We start from the raw sequence: 13770 nt of genomic DNA on the forward strand, positions 1-13770 counted from the left end.
AGATGGGACCCACAAGTGCACTTAGCGCCTATGCAATAACTATTCAAGATACTGGTGATTTCTTGGTTATTTGAGGTACACTGCATTGCCAGATGACAAAAGTATGATGAATTTTAGTAAACAAAACTTTAATATATAAACACTTATTATCCACAACGTCACATCATAACGGTCAATTGTCCTCTCTGAAGTGTGTATGCGTGCATGCATATATATATATATATATATATATATATATATATATATATATATATATATATATATATATATATAAATATATAAATATATATATATATAAATATATATATAAATATATAAATATATATATATAAATATATATTTATATATAAATATATATAAATATATATATAAATATATATATATATAAATATATATATATATAAATATATATATATATATAAATATATATATTTATATATTTATATATATATAAATATATATAAATATATATATATAAATATATATATATAAATAATATATATATTATATATATAATATATATATAATATATATATAATATATATTATATATATATTATATATATTATATATATATATTTATATATTTATATATATATATAAATATATATATAAATATATAAATATATATATAAATATATATATATATAAATATATATTTATATATATATTTATATATATATTTATATATATAAATATATATATATAAATATATAAATATATATATATAAATAATATATATATATATATATATATATATATATATAAATAAATATAAATATATATATATATATATATTTTCATCATTGGTTTTTGTGTAGTCAATCCTTACTTTCAAAGCGGCTATTAATATTTTACCCTAAGATTGAGATTCAGACTTTTGCTGATGCATCCATTGTCCCTAAAATGCCTGTCCATTTCCATCACATCCATAACGGAAGTTGTCGTTGCGTCACTGTGGTATTATTTAGAATTGTGTCGACACTTCCCATTTAGGGTTCTACAAATACACATTAACATCTTAATTTATGCTTGATAAGGAAATTCTGAGAGACATTCTGTTTCTCATTTTGTGTGCAAATGTCATATCCATAACACTAACATTGCCCTAAACCTAAGGTTACGGTGATGCACAAGGCTGTGCTGAACCCCTGTAAAGGCCCATGTTTGAGCTCACAGACAGAGGTTAACCTCAAAGCCCAAGTCAAGACATTCTCAATCCACATCCTATACTTAGCCAGCCGCTGTGGTTTGGGTCAATACATCTTTTCAGATTCCAGGTGTGGTTTGAGAATCATGTAACCTCTTATTGGGCAACTCTCTACACTGGGTCAAACCTTTGACTGAGCCCATAAAAATACCTCCTTCAGAAAGATAGCTTATCAGGAGAAAAACTGGGCCTAGCTATGAACTAGCTCCTATGGTTATCCTTTCGATCTAAGCAAAACAGGTGTGACAGCCAGAACATAGGCTACTCGTATACACTTAGAGACATCAAAAGTTGAATAAGTGAACATAAACATACACACCAGTGTCGACAGAAGCACGTGCACAGCAAAATATGCCTCCCCAAAATGGTAATGCAGTTCAACATGTGGCCTAGCAAACCGCAAGGGGGTATGAAAGGAAAACACACCGATATGGCTGTCACCGACAAAAAAATACATTATTGGTCGACCAAGAGTCATCTAAATTGATCAACATTTTTAAACATGTATTTTCCCGTATACAGCGGTTTGAATAAAATACACTATTTGTAGGCTACTGAGCTTGCCTGATGCACTAAGCAATTCAATTAAAAATAACAAGTGACTTAAGAGGGAGGCAGAGATCAATATAGCAAAGTCAATAGGCTACGTTGAGGAACTATTATCATTCTCAATGGATGTAAAAACAGACTTTGTTTACTTGCTGTTTGAGGCAAAGAAAAAATTACTTTGAGAAGCTCCACAGTGGTGGTGAGTTAAGACAATCAGAAATAGTATCAGATTCCCAAATGGGCACATTTACATGCCTACATTTACTCGCAGGCCAGGTAGCCGAGGCCTATTTCTACGTGTAATCAGGTGAGTGTCCTTACTCAAGATTGAAAGGAGAGCTCCAAACAAATGAATTAATAAATTGACAACTTGTAAATGGAATGAAATAAACCAAAACTTCCACAAGTGTAGCCTAGGTTGTGTGCTCTGCAAACAAATTGTCCACTCCAACAATGACAACAGTAAGCCTGCAATATAGAAATAATAATAAATTGAATGCATTAACAAAAATTATCATAACCAAACAAACATTGTAGATTAGAAAGTATGGTAATTAATGGTAAATGTACTACTGGTGATACGGGTGTGCCATCCCTGCGGCCTCCGCAATGGATTAGTCCACTGAGACAGGCGTCTCGTGTGTCATGCATTTTAAAAAAAATATATATTTGCCATCATTCGACAAAAAAATATCTGTTGACCAACAACTAAACAATTGACCAGGCGACTAAAATGGGGACATCCCTACACACCAAGGTTAGCTTTCTGACATCAAACATAATTCTAAAACGTAAAAATTCCTATAAAGTATAGAGCTCACCAGCTTGTAGTCCTAAAATCGTAAATTAGTTAGCATTTTCTACTTTGGGTTGGTCGCTACGCTATGTGATGGGGGTTTGGGATCAACGCTGCAAATAATTTAGGAAATCTGTTCTTTCCCACACAAAAAAAGACATGATCTGTCAATGTATGAAATTATTATTATTTTCAAATAAAATCTATTTTTGGGTTGTCTATAGTTGTGGTAAATTTGCAGTCTACAAATTATTATAATTATGCTCCGGTCCCCGACCGTCCGCTCCATCAAAACAAATTGGCACGTGTTCATATAAGGAAAATCAGTAAATGAACCAGGCCCTCCTCTATGGACTTCACATGACTGGGAATAGAGATATGCATCTGTTGGTCACAGATACCTTAAAAAAAAGGTAGGGGCTTGGATCAGAAAACCAGTCAGTATATGGTGTGACCACCAATTTGCCTCATGCAGCACGACATATCTCCTTCGTATAGAGTGGATCCGGCTGTTAGTTGTGGCCTGTGGAATGTTGTCCCACAGGCTGGAACATTCTGTTGTACACGTCAATCCAGAGTAGAGGACGACCGATTAATCGGAATGGCCGATTAATTAGGGCCAATTTCAAGTTTTCATAACAATCGGAAATCTGTATTTTTGGACGCCGATTTAAATAGGCAAGTCAGTTAAGAACACAGTCTTATTTTCAATGATGGCCTGGGAACGGTGTGTTAACTGCCTTGTTCAGGGGCAGAACGACCTTGGTCAGCTCAGGGATTCAATCTTGCAACCTTACAGTTAACTAGTCCCACGCTCTAACCACCTGCCTCAAGAGGAGCCTGCCTGTTACGCGAATGCAGTAAGAAGCCGAGGTAAGTTGCTAGCTAGCATTAAACTTATCTTATAAAAATAATCAATCATAATCACTAGTTATAACTACACATGGTTGATGATATTGCTAGTTTATCTAGCGTGTCCTGCATTGCATATAATCGATGCGGTGCGCATTCACGAAAAAGGACTGTCGTTGCTCCAACATGTACCTAACCATAAACATCAATGCCTTTTTAAAATCAATACACAGAAGTATATATTTTTAAACCTGCATATTTAGCTAAAAGAAAGGTTAGCAGGCAATATTAACCAGGTGAAATTGTGTCACTTCTCCTGCGCTCATTGCACACAGAGTCAGGGTATATGCAACAGTTTGGGCCGCCTGGCTCATTGCGAACTAATTTGCCAGAATTTTACGTAATTATGACAACATTGAAGGTTGTGCAATGTAACAGCAATATTTAGACTTATGGATGCCATCCATTAGATAAAATACAGAATGGTTCAATATTTCACTGAAAGAATAAACGTTTTGTTTTCGAAATTATAGTTTCCGGATTCGACCAGATTAATGACCTAAGGCTTGTATTTCTGTGTGTTATAATTAAGTCTATGATTTCATATTTGATAGAGCAGTCTGAGCGATGGCAGGCACCAGCAGCCTCGTATACATTCCTTCAAAAAGCACCTTTGTGCGTTTCGCCAGCAGCTCTTCGCTGTGCTTCAAGCATTGCACTGTTTATGACTTCAAGCCTATCAAATCCCAAGATTAGGCTGGTGGAACAGATGTGAAATGGCTAGCTAGTTAGCGGGGTGCGCGCTAATAGTGTTTCAAACGTCACTCGCTCTGAGACTTGGAGTAGATGTTCCCCTTGCTCTGCATGGGTAACGCTGCTTCGAGGGTGGCTGTTGTCGATGTGTTCCTGATTCGAGCCCAGGTAGCGGCGAGGAGAGGGATGGAAGCTATACTGTTACACTGGCAATACTAAAGTGCCAATAAGAACATCCAATAGTCAAACGTATATGAAATAAAAATCGTATAGCGAGAAATTGTCCATATAATTAGTAAATGTGGATAGAAACTTCAGAGTGTTTTCTAAAACAGTTTGAATGATGTCTGAGTATAACAGAACTCATATGGCAGGCAAAACCTGAGAAGAAAATCCAACCAGGAAGTGGGAAATCTGAGGTTTGTAGTTTATCAGCTCAGCCCCCAGTGGGATATTAGTTATGTTTCACTTCCCAAGGCTTCCAATAGATGTCAACAGTATTTAGAACCTGTTTTGAGGATTCTACTCTAAAGGAGGGGCTCATAAGAGCTCTTTGAGTGAGTGGTCTGGCAGAGTGCCACAGCCTCGGTCTGGCGCGCTCACGTGAAAGGTAGCTACGTTCCACTTCATTTGTAGAGACGCGACCTGAACGCGCTTTTGGATTTGTTTACCAAACGCCCTAACAAAATAAGATATTTGGATATCACTGATGGACATTATCGAACACATCAAACATTTATGGTGGAGCTGGGATTCCTGGTAGTGGATTCTGATGAAGATAATCAAAGGTAAGTGAATATTTAAAATAAAAATTCTGAGTAATGTTGACTACCCAATATATATTTTTGGCTGCTTTGTTGTCTAAAGGCTGTACTCAGATTATTGCATGGTTTGCTTTCTCAGAGGTAAGGTATGCCTGACAGTGTTTAGCATGCAGCAGACTCATCTCTACAGCCATTGGCCCTCTTCTGAATCTAATTATACGACACCATTTCTAATTGACTCCCCGAGCCGGGAGAACAGGAATTAATGTACTCTTATAAGGAAGCAGCGTATGAATGCAGAATGTTCATTTGGTTTACAGCCAGAAAAGGCGTTGCTTTCTGAAGGAGAAAAATACACCATTAAATACCTAATCAGGATCAGATACAGAATAGCTGAACAGTGAGCCTTTAAAAATGCACATTTATCTCTCCTTCGCACCCTCCCTCTTGCAGGCATATACACTAAACAATGGTAGCTCACAATTTCATGCATGGAGACATTTTCCAATTACACCCCTCCCCACATACCACACACACTCACTCAAAGCCTGCTCAATTCTCTCATTCTGATTCACACTAAACCTTTATAGCTATGCCAGAACAAAAAAACGGTCTTTTCAAGAAATAATGCTCCTGTGACTAGGTCAAAACAAACGCCTCCTCTCCTCTCCCTGCCAAACACTTATATATTTATCCGATTTCTAAAGAGAATACCTGTCCTCAAGAGCATCAACGTGGTGCCCTAAAGCAAGGGGGTGGAATAGTACATCCCAAATGATGCCCTATTCCCTTTATAGTGCACTACTCTTTTATTTCTTTTTTACCAGAGCCCTATGGGCCATGGGTCCATATCCACAAAGCATCTCAGAGCAGGAGTGCTGATCTAGGATCAGGTCCCCCCTTTTAACTATTATTTAAAAGTCAAAACTTATCCTAGGGACAGCATTCCTACTCGTAGATTTCTTGAGGATACAGCCCAGGTCAAAACTTAAGTAGTGCATTATATAGGGAATAAGGTGCTATGTGGAACACAGAATAGCAGATATTCCTCCGCCACTAGGCTGGGGTACATTACATTTAGGACTCTGAGGCACAGCAAACTCTTAACAAACCAGTACTCAGAAACAGCGCATACTATGCCTATATCTGCATTGTATAGCGCCCGTAAAGCAAAGTGGTAAGTGACAGAAACAAACACCCTTCAGTACTCTCAAGCAGGACTTGGCAGGTTGCCCACAATACCTGAATTCTAGCGTAAACCACAAAGCAGGAGGAGCACAACTCACCAGTGACGGGTGTAGCTCCTGGGCCAGTGCGGGGTAGGGCGTTAGCTCCACTCCCCAAGAGCCTGCTCTGTCCCAAGGACGTACTCTGAGTAAATCCTCTAAATCCTCTGTAGCGTGAGATGTCACCACCCAGGGGGTGATGGGATAGCGTCCGCGGCCTAAAGTGCCTCCAGCGGCCCGACTTAATGTTCAACAGAATCTCACTGAGGTCCACAGATGACGAAGAGGAAGAAGAGGGGTGGTGGTTGTTGGGAGCATTGGTTCGGTCCGAGGTATTGGTGTCTGAGGTACTGGCAGGCGCTGCGCTGCGGAGAGGAGAGCTTGTGGGAGGAGATGAGGCTTGAAGTGGTTCGGTCTCGGGGTCCGAGTCCAGGCTGTGGAAAATATTGTCCAGATCTGTGTGCGCTCTGTCCAGCAAAACTCTGAAATAGAATCAGAGAGACTCGTTACAATCACAGCAACGATAACACCCAAACTGAGTCCCATATGGCACCCTATTCCCTATATAGTGCAATGCCCATAAGGCTCTGGTCAAAAATAGAGCAACCCTGGTCAAAAGTAGAGCATTATATAGGGAACACATGCCTTGGTCAAAAGTATATAGAGAAAACAGGGTTCCATTTGGGACACATCCACAGACTCCTGTTTACACAACATGAGAGAGTAGGTTGTGGATATATTTAGAGCAGAGGTCTTCACGGATCTACCTTTACCCGAATACCCGAGACCCAGAATTCTAAATGATGTCACAGGTAGGGCTGTGTCGGTCATGAAATTTAGTCAGACGGTGATTTGTCAAGCAAATAACTGTCGGTCCCAAGGTAATTGACCAGTAATTAACATAAACACATTTAGCATCGCCTGGTTTCCACACGGTCTGCATCAGTGGTTTGTAGGCTGTTGGAACATCTACATTAAAAAAGAAGTATAATACAGCCTTCACCCTCAAAATAAATCCATTATTTATTTTAGACAGGTCTAAAGAAGCATGATATGAAGAAAATGTGGTCTATTTCAGAAGAACATAAGGACTCAGAGTATTCTAAGTTAGGTCCTAATGTGGATACGCGAAATGGCTGTGGGCTAGACTAGTTAATTTAGCAGACAAGATTTGCTTAGAATTCCGTGGCAATATTGAATATTATTTTATAGTATGAAGAAAACAATTGAACAAAGCTTAATAAAATACATTTTTGTTTTTGATGGATGGCGCTAAATACAGGGAAATTCTTGAGGAAAACCTGTTTCAGTCTTCCAGAGATTTGAGGCTGGGACAGAGGTTCACCTTCCAGCAGGAAAATGATCCTAAGCATACTGCTAAAGCAACACTCGAGTGGTTTAAGGGGAAACATTTAAATGTATTGGAATGGCCTAGTCAAAGCCCAGAACTCATTCCAATTGAGAATCTGTGGAGATTGCTGTACACCAGTGGAACCCATCCAACTTGAAGGAGCTGGAGTAGTTTTGGATTGAAGAATGGGCAAAAATTCCAGTGGCTAGATGTGCCAAGCTTATAAAGGCATACCCCAAGAGAATTGCAGCTGTAATTGCTGCAAAAGTTGACTCTTCAAAGTATTGATGGGGGTGGGGGGAATAGTTGTGCATGCTAAAGTTCTGTTTTTTGAGTCTTATTTCTTGCTTGTTTCACAATAAAAAATACCTTGCATCTTCAAAGTGGTAGGCATGTTTTGTTTTACACATGATACAAACCCCCAAAATTATATTTTAATTCCAGGTTGTAAGGCAACAAAATAGGAAAAATGCCAAAGGGGTGAATACTTTCGCAAGCCACTGTATGCCAGTTTGGCTCTAAACCCTTTGTAAAGCAAATTAAAATGTTCTTAACTGTAAGAAGTTATTTGATAATTTTATTTGTGATACAAACCTTATTAAAACATATAGGCCTAGGCTACATGCGGTGTGCGACTGATTTAAAAAAGTGGCGGGAAAAGGCTGTTTCTGGGTATCATTCACAAGTGATAATATATAATTCACATGTGATAGATTAATAGTGTCACCCATCAGACTATTCTTGATTTAATCTGGTCTTTACATATACTAAATAATATATGGGTGAAATTTGTTTTGATTTAGAATGTCTCGAAACAGGGGCAGTGGGGAAAAAACACATGTCATCTATGCACTTAAATAACGAATGGAGAACGCTTTCAGGCCATCCAGGTAGGCTATACTCCTGTTGTAAAGATAAACAATGTGCTTAATATTAGGAAAATTGGGAAATAAATATAGTAGGCGTAGGTCTAGTCTATAGAAAGCTGATGGGATCCTCTTTTTAGTAGTGGCCATTACTGTTTTCTCACGCAATTGCATAGCCTATAGAAATGTTGAGCAACATGAGCTCTCATGAAGTGTTTGATTCCATTTTCATTGACATTTTCATTTATGTCCGAGTGATTAGAGGGACAATAGAGTGCTGAGTAGCAGGGAGTTAGCAAGTTTGGTAGCCTACTAACGACCAGCAGCAGCATCAGAGCTTGGAGAAGCCTAACTACTGTGACTAAACGGTCTCGTGGAATTCGACTGCCTTCCTGGCTCATAACCACCGGTGTGGCGGTAATACGGTCACCGCAACAGCCCTAGTAACAGGTCTTGGTCAGATCTGATATGATTGTCACGGGTATGTGTAATTTTAACTGAGTTGTCCGGAAAGGCCTGTACAGATCCGAACGAGACTGCTGCAGTAGAGAGAGAAATAAATTGTATAATTTATGCTCCTGCTTTTCACAAGTGGCACATGTAGCTTGTTTGCCAATCATAAATCATCAAAGTGGCAATAGACAGGTTGACTGACAATGTTACGAAAATCATGCGCACGTGTGCTTTATTATTCGTAACGGTCAAATAGCGAGCAACAGTGACAAGAAGCTTCCATGTGGGGAATCATTTCAGCTTGTTGTTAATGATACCTTGTTTTGACTGATGCCATGTCTATGGTAATATGGCTCAACTTTACTAGGTAGCTAACCAACAACTGTAACAATGCATTTGAGAAACAAGAAGTGCTAATTGTGCAAATGTATCTATGTTTTCAATAAACTATCTACTGTAGAGCGAGTCGGCTTGGTTGGTTGCTCATCTCTCCCTCCCTCCTCCCCATGTCACTCGCTCACACACACTGAGTAAACACACAGCACTGTCCCTGCTAGAGCGGTACCTCGGAATTAAAACATTTTTTACGCATATTGGGTCCGGATGGGAAAGCCCCAGGTCCATTTCAGAACAGCCCAACTTTTTAGGCCCATGAAGACCTTGAATTCAGAGCCCCGGGCAGGTGGTATAAGCATGATAAGATGTTGCAGCTGTAATTGCATGTCACACTATGAGAGTAGTATAGTTCTAGCCTTCCTCAAAGACCTGATAGTTGTTTCCAATCTGTGTGTGCACATGTTGCAGTGAGTGTGTCAGAAACTGTCCCCACTTGCCAACTTAATCTCCTCAATGACATCCAGCACAAAAATCCCCTGTCAAATGAACAGCTACTACAACAGGCTAGTAGAGCCTCAAGGCAAGATTAGGGATGTGTCCCAAACAGCACCCTATTTCCTATTGACCAGAGCCCAAAAGTAGTGAGCTACATAGGGAATAGGGTGCCATTTGGGTCACAACCCTAGGCAGCAGTAAGGGCGTCTGAACTCACCTGCCCCCTCTGCCCATGCGTCGCCTTGCCAACCCTACGCAGCGCCGGGGCACCGTCAGGGACGTGAGGCAGTAGCGGAAGTGAGGGTCGCCCAAACCGCCCCCAGAGGGGCTGACCCACGGCCAGTTACCACTCTGGTCCAGACGAGACTGAGGGAGGGAGAGAAGGACAGAGAGAGAGCGCGAGGGAGATGGCAAGATAGAATGGGGGAGAGAGAGAGAGCAATAGAGAGAAGAAAATAGAAAAAGGGTGAAGAGAGGGGAGGGAGGAGAGAGAGAGAAGAGACAAAGCGGGAAGGCTCCGTCAGTAAGGCGTTGATGTGGTCAGCAGAGCGTGGAAGAGAAAAAAGCGGCAGCCCTGGCTGTGTGTGTGTGTGGCTGGCCGAAAGAGCAGCGTATGGGCTATAAATAGAGCAGCGGAGTCACAGGAGCGCAGGCAGCTACTCTACTCACAGCGTAGTACTGACAGCCGGCCTTCCTCCGGAACGCAAAGCAGCCATCTGGGTCATTCTCCTCCTCTGCCTCCGAGGAACCTGAATGGATCTAAACAAACACGGGGGGGGGGGGGGGGGGGTGAGTTACGATAAGAGCCAGAGACAATAACAAATGGGGCTGGCTACTCAGACAACAGCCATGATTGCAATCACATATCCAACTGCTACTGCTGCTGCTACAACAAATAGACCGAAAAACATCACCACCATCATTATCTGCACCCCAAATGGCACCCTATTTCCTATACAGTTGCACTACTTCTGACCAGGGCCCATGAAGCGGTGCACTAAATAGGAAATAGGGTACCATTTACGACGCAGACTTCACCACCACCGGCGTTATTTATGAGTTTACCTGTGAGAAGGGTTCATCGTCAGAGCTGGGGAAGTCATACTGGTTGAGGTCCTTGGGGTTGAACACAGAGGGGCCAGAGTGTTGGGGTGCAGAGAGAGGAGGGATCTTAGGCTTCTTCTCGTACTTCCTCTTTGTTCTGACCACCTCCGTCTTCTCCGGCTGGAAGGAGGAGGAGCAGAAAAGGAAAACTGTTACACAGGGGTCTACATTATCAAAGGGATTCAGAGCATGCCCAGGGTGGTCTCGCGGTCGAAGCCGCTGCCTCCAGGTCACATATACCGCTGCAGCAGGTTTTGAATCCCCATCCTCCACATTTCCTCTCTACCTCTGTCCTATTCAATAAATTAACAAACATATATAGCAAGTCCTATGAAGGATAGAGAGGCTGTGCTACAAAAAGGTATTCCGAGCCCTGTAGCATTTCATACGGAGGTGGTGCCATTCAGAAACAGAACAGTGAGTCATTGGTATGCAGATGAGAGGCAAGGCACGGAGGCATGCACCAGATGCTTCTGCCCAGACAGATTGTGCCCCCCCCCAACCCACTGACCACAACACTCCACCCCTCCCTGCCTTCCCAAAGAGCAGACCCCGCACCTCAACCCCTCCCTGACTGAACACACTCCTCCATACCACTAGTAGAGGTTAGTATTGCCTTTGCCATTCTATACCATCACTAATTCATATATTTTTTTATGTAGATATTCTTATTCATTCCTTTACACTTGTGTGTATAAGGTAATTGTTGTGAAATTGTTAGGTTGATGGATATTACTGCATTGTCTGAACTAGAAGCACAAGCAGGGAAGAGGTAGGGGAGTAAGGCTACAGTACAGGGGGGGGCATCAGTTAAATCAATGGAAGGAATGAAAGCAAAGTGGGGTGTGGACAAGGAGTGCGGAGGGACACAGTTACATCAATAGATGAGTGTGGGGATAAACAATAGGAGAGTTACTCATCGCCCAGCTGGTTGATTGACTGCTCAATAGTCATAATGAGAAGGATCTGTCCCCCCAATGGCACCCTTAGTAGTGCTAGCTAAATAAGTCACGAAAGCTGTAGCATGATTTACTACAGTACTCATAATGCTGTGTAACATATCCGGTGTTATCTTAGCAAAGACGTTCTTGAAGCTACCATAATGGTGTTCCATCTCCTTATCAATACAACACCTTAACTAACCTGTACCCCCGCACATTGACTCGGTACCGGTACCCCCTGTATATAACCTTGTTATGTAAATGTATTGTGTTACTTTTAGATTGAATTTATTTTACTTTTGTTTATTTAGTAAATATTTTATTAACTCCATTGAGCTGCATTGTTGATTAAGGGCTTGTAAGTAAGCATTTCACATTAAGGTCTACAACTGTTGTATTCAGCGTATGTGACAAATAAAATAAAGTGATTTGATATGTATTTCTTACTTTAGTTTTGAACTCCTTCATGTCCATGTGGTCTTGGTGGCGGTACTGGTTGCTGTTGGAGAGGGGAATGATGGGTATCGTGTAGACGGGCTTTACCAGGGCCCTCTGGGCCAGGGCCTCTGCCATAACTTCACTACCGTAGTCAGGCATGCCGTTCCTAGGGAGGACACAGAGGAAGAGGGGGTGAGGGTTATTGGAGAAATACCCTTTTTAGGTCAAAACGTGGCACAATTAAACTGCAGGAGCATTCAGCAGTGTGCTGCCTAATCATGAGTCTTTCATAAGTACTTTTTGTACTTTGCACAGGCAAGTTACTGGATGTGAGCAGGCGACACCATTTCTAAAATCAGAGAAAATACTGTGAAAAGTAGTGAAGGAAGTTGGCCACCTGGGTCTCTGCTATACAAGGGCAAAACATCTTCCATCATAGAACAATACGCCAATCCAACTGTGTGAGTAAAAATAAAACCATCAGGATGCAGACTCTAGCGCAGGGCAGGCTGATAACAGGCGGAAATTGAAATGTCACTACAAATCAAAAGCACTCAAGGAAAGAAGGAAAATCTAAACTTGCAGTGACATCTACTTTCAGATGGAATCTATCCTATTCTGATGTGTCATGTTTGGAAATGCAATTCCCAAATGGCAACCTGCATTGTGCACTACTTTTGATCAGGTCCATAGGGCCCTGGTCAAAAGTAGTGCACTTTGCAGGGAATAGGGTGCTATTTGGGACACAATGCGCCCCACAAGGGAACAGCAAGCCCCGAAAAAAACAAATTAAGAGATAAATGCAACTAACCAACAATAAGCCCAGCTTATTCTATTATGTATTGACAAAACCATTTTTTTATGGCCAGTGTATTGAGTAAAAGTGAATGAGCATATTGCTTTGACCTTACTGCACAAATAAGGTGAATTCTAATTGATAATGCATGCAAAAAAGAGCACTGAATGATGCCCCCAATTAACATGAGCAGCAAAGCCTGACTCCATAAAAATAAATACATGGCCTTGGTCTACTCTGCTAATACCCATCATACAGGATTTGTCCCAAATGGCACTCTTCCCTACATCAGGGTTCCCCAACTGGAGCCCGCAGGTGATTTTATTTGGCATCCCAAGTTTGCTGAGCAAAAGACATGACAAAAAAGTTACTTTAATTTTGGAAATTTGTTCTTAAGTATTCCCACATAAAATAGATATGTGATTATTTACAAATGTAAGCAAGGTTTAAAATAATTACGTTTTAGTCAAATATTATATCCGTTTTAACTTCTTGCGGTCAATTTTCAGTCCACCAATTATTTGTAATTATGTTCCGACCCCCCGACCATCCACTCAAAAGAAAATCGACCCGCAGCTGAAATGAGTTGATGATCACTGCCCTATTATAGTGTACAACTTTTGACCGGGCCCATAGTGTACTATATTGGGAATAGGGTGCAATTTGGGATGCATCCCCAGCCTGCCTTGACTCCCAAAGGAGGCTCCTTGGGTTAACAAACAGCAGGTTTATATATACAATACACAGAACCAAAATGGCAGGTGTGTAATCAGCCTGAAAACTAACAGCTGCAGACAGTCATTAACCTGCAATCACGGAGAAAGCAACCGGTTCTTTGATT

The 13770-nt window shown here is 40.8% G+C and overlaps 1 protein-coding gene across 3 annotated transcripts in view; it reads right to left on the bottom strand.

The window, feature by feature from the left end:
* Nucleotides 1-13770, bottom strand: part of LOC110535559 (enhancer of polycomb homolog 1) — a 61655-nt gene that overhangs the window by 15904 nt on the left and 31981 nt on the right. For 2 of the 3 annotated variants that reach the window (XM_090189868.1, XM_036935294.2), the window contains 5 exons: nt 12143-12299; nt 10716-10874; nt 10320-10409; nt 9868-10016; nt 6210-6631 (listed from right to left, as the gene is read on the bottom strand). In XM_090189868.1, the coding sequence (XP_090045994.1) occupies nt 6210-6631; nt 9868-10016; nt 10320-10409; nt 10716-10874; nt 12143-12299 (977 nt within the window). The remainder of the gene's footprint in view (nt 1-6209; nt 6632-9867; nt 10017-10319; nt 10410-10715; nt 10875-12142; nt 12300-13770) is intronic. The other variant, XR_016484440.1, reaches the window with a different exon arrangement.

Source organism: Oncorhynchus mykiss, chromosome 11 (assembly GCF_057628025.1).
Source record: "Oncorhynchus mykiss isolate SJ-2025 chromosome 11, ASM5762802v1, whole genome shotgun sequence".
NCBI classification, from domain to species: domain Eukaryota; kingdom Metazoa; phylum Chordata; class Actinopteri; order Salmoniformes; family Salmonidae; genus Oncorhynchus; species Oncorhynchus mykiss.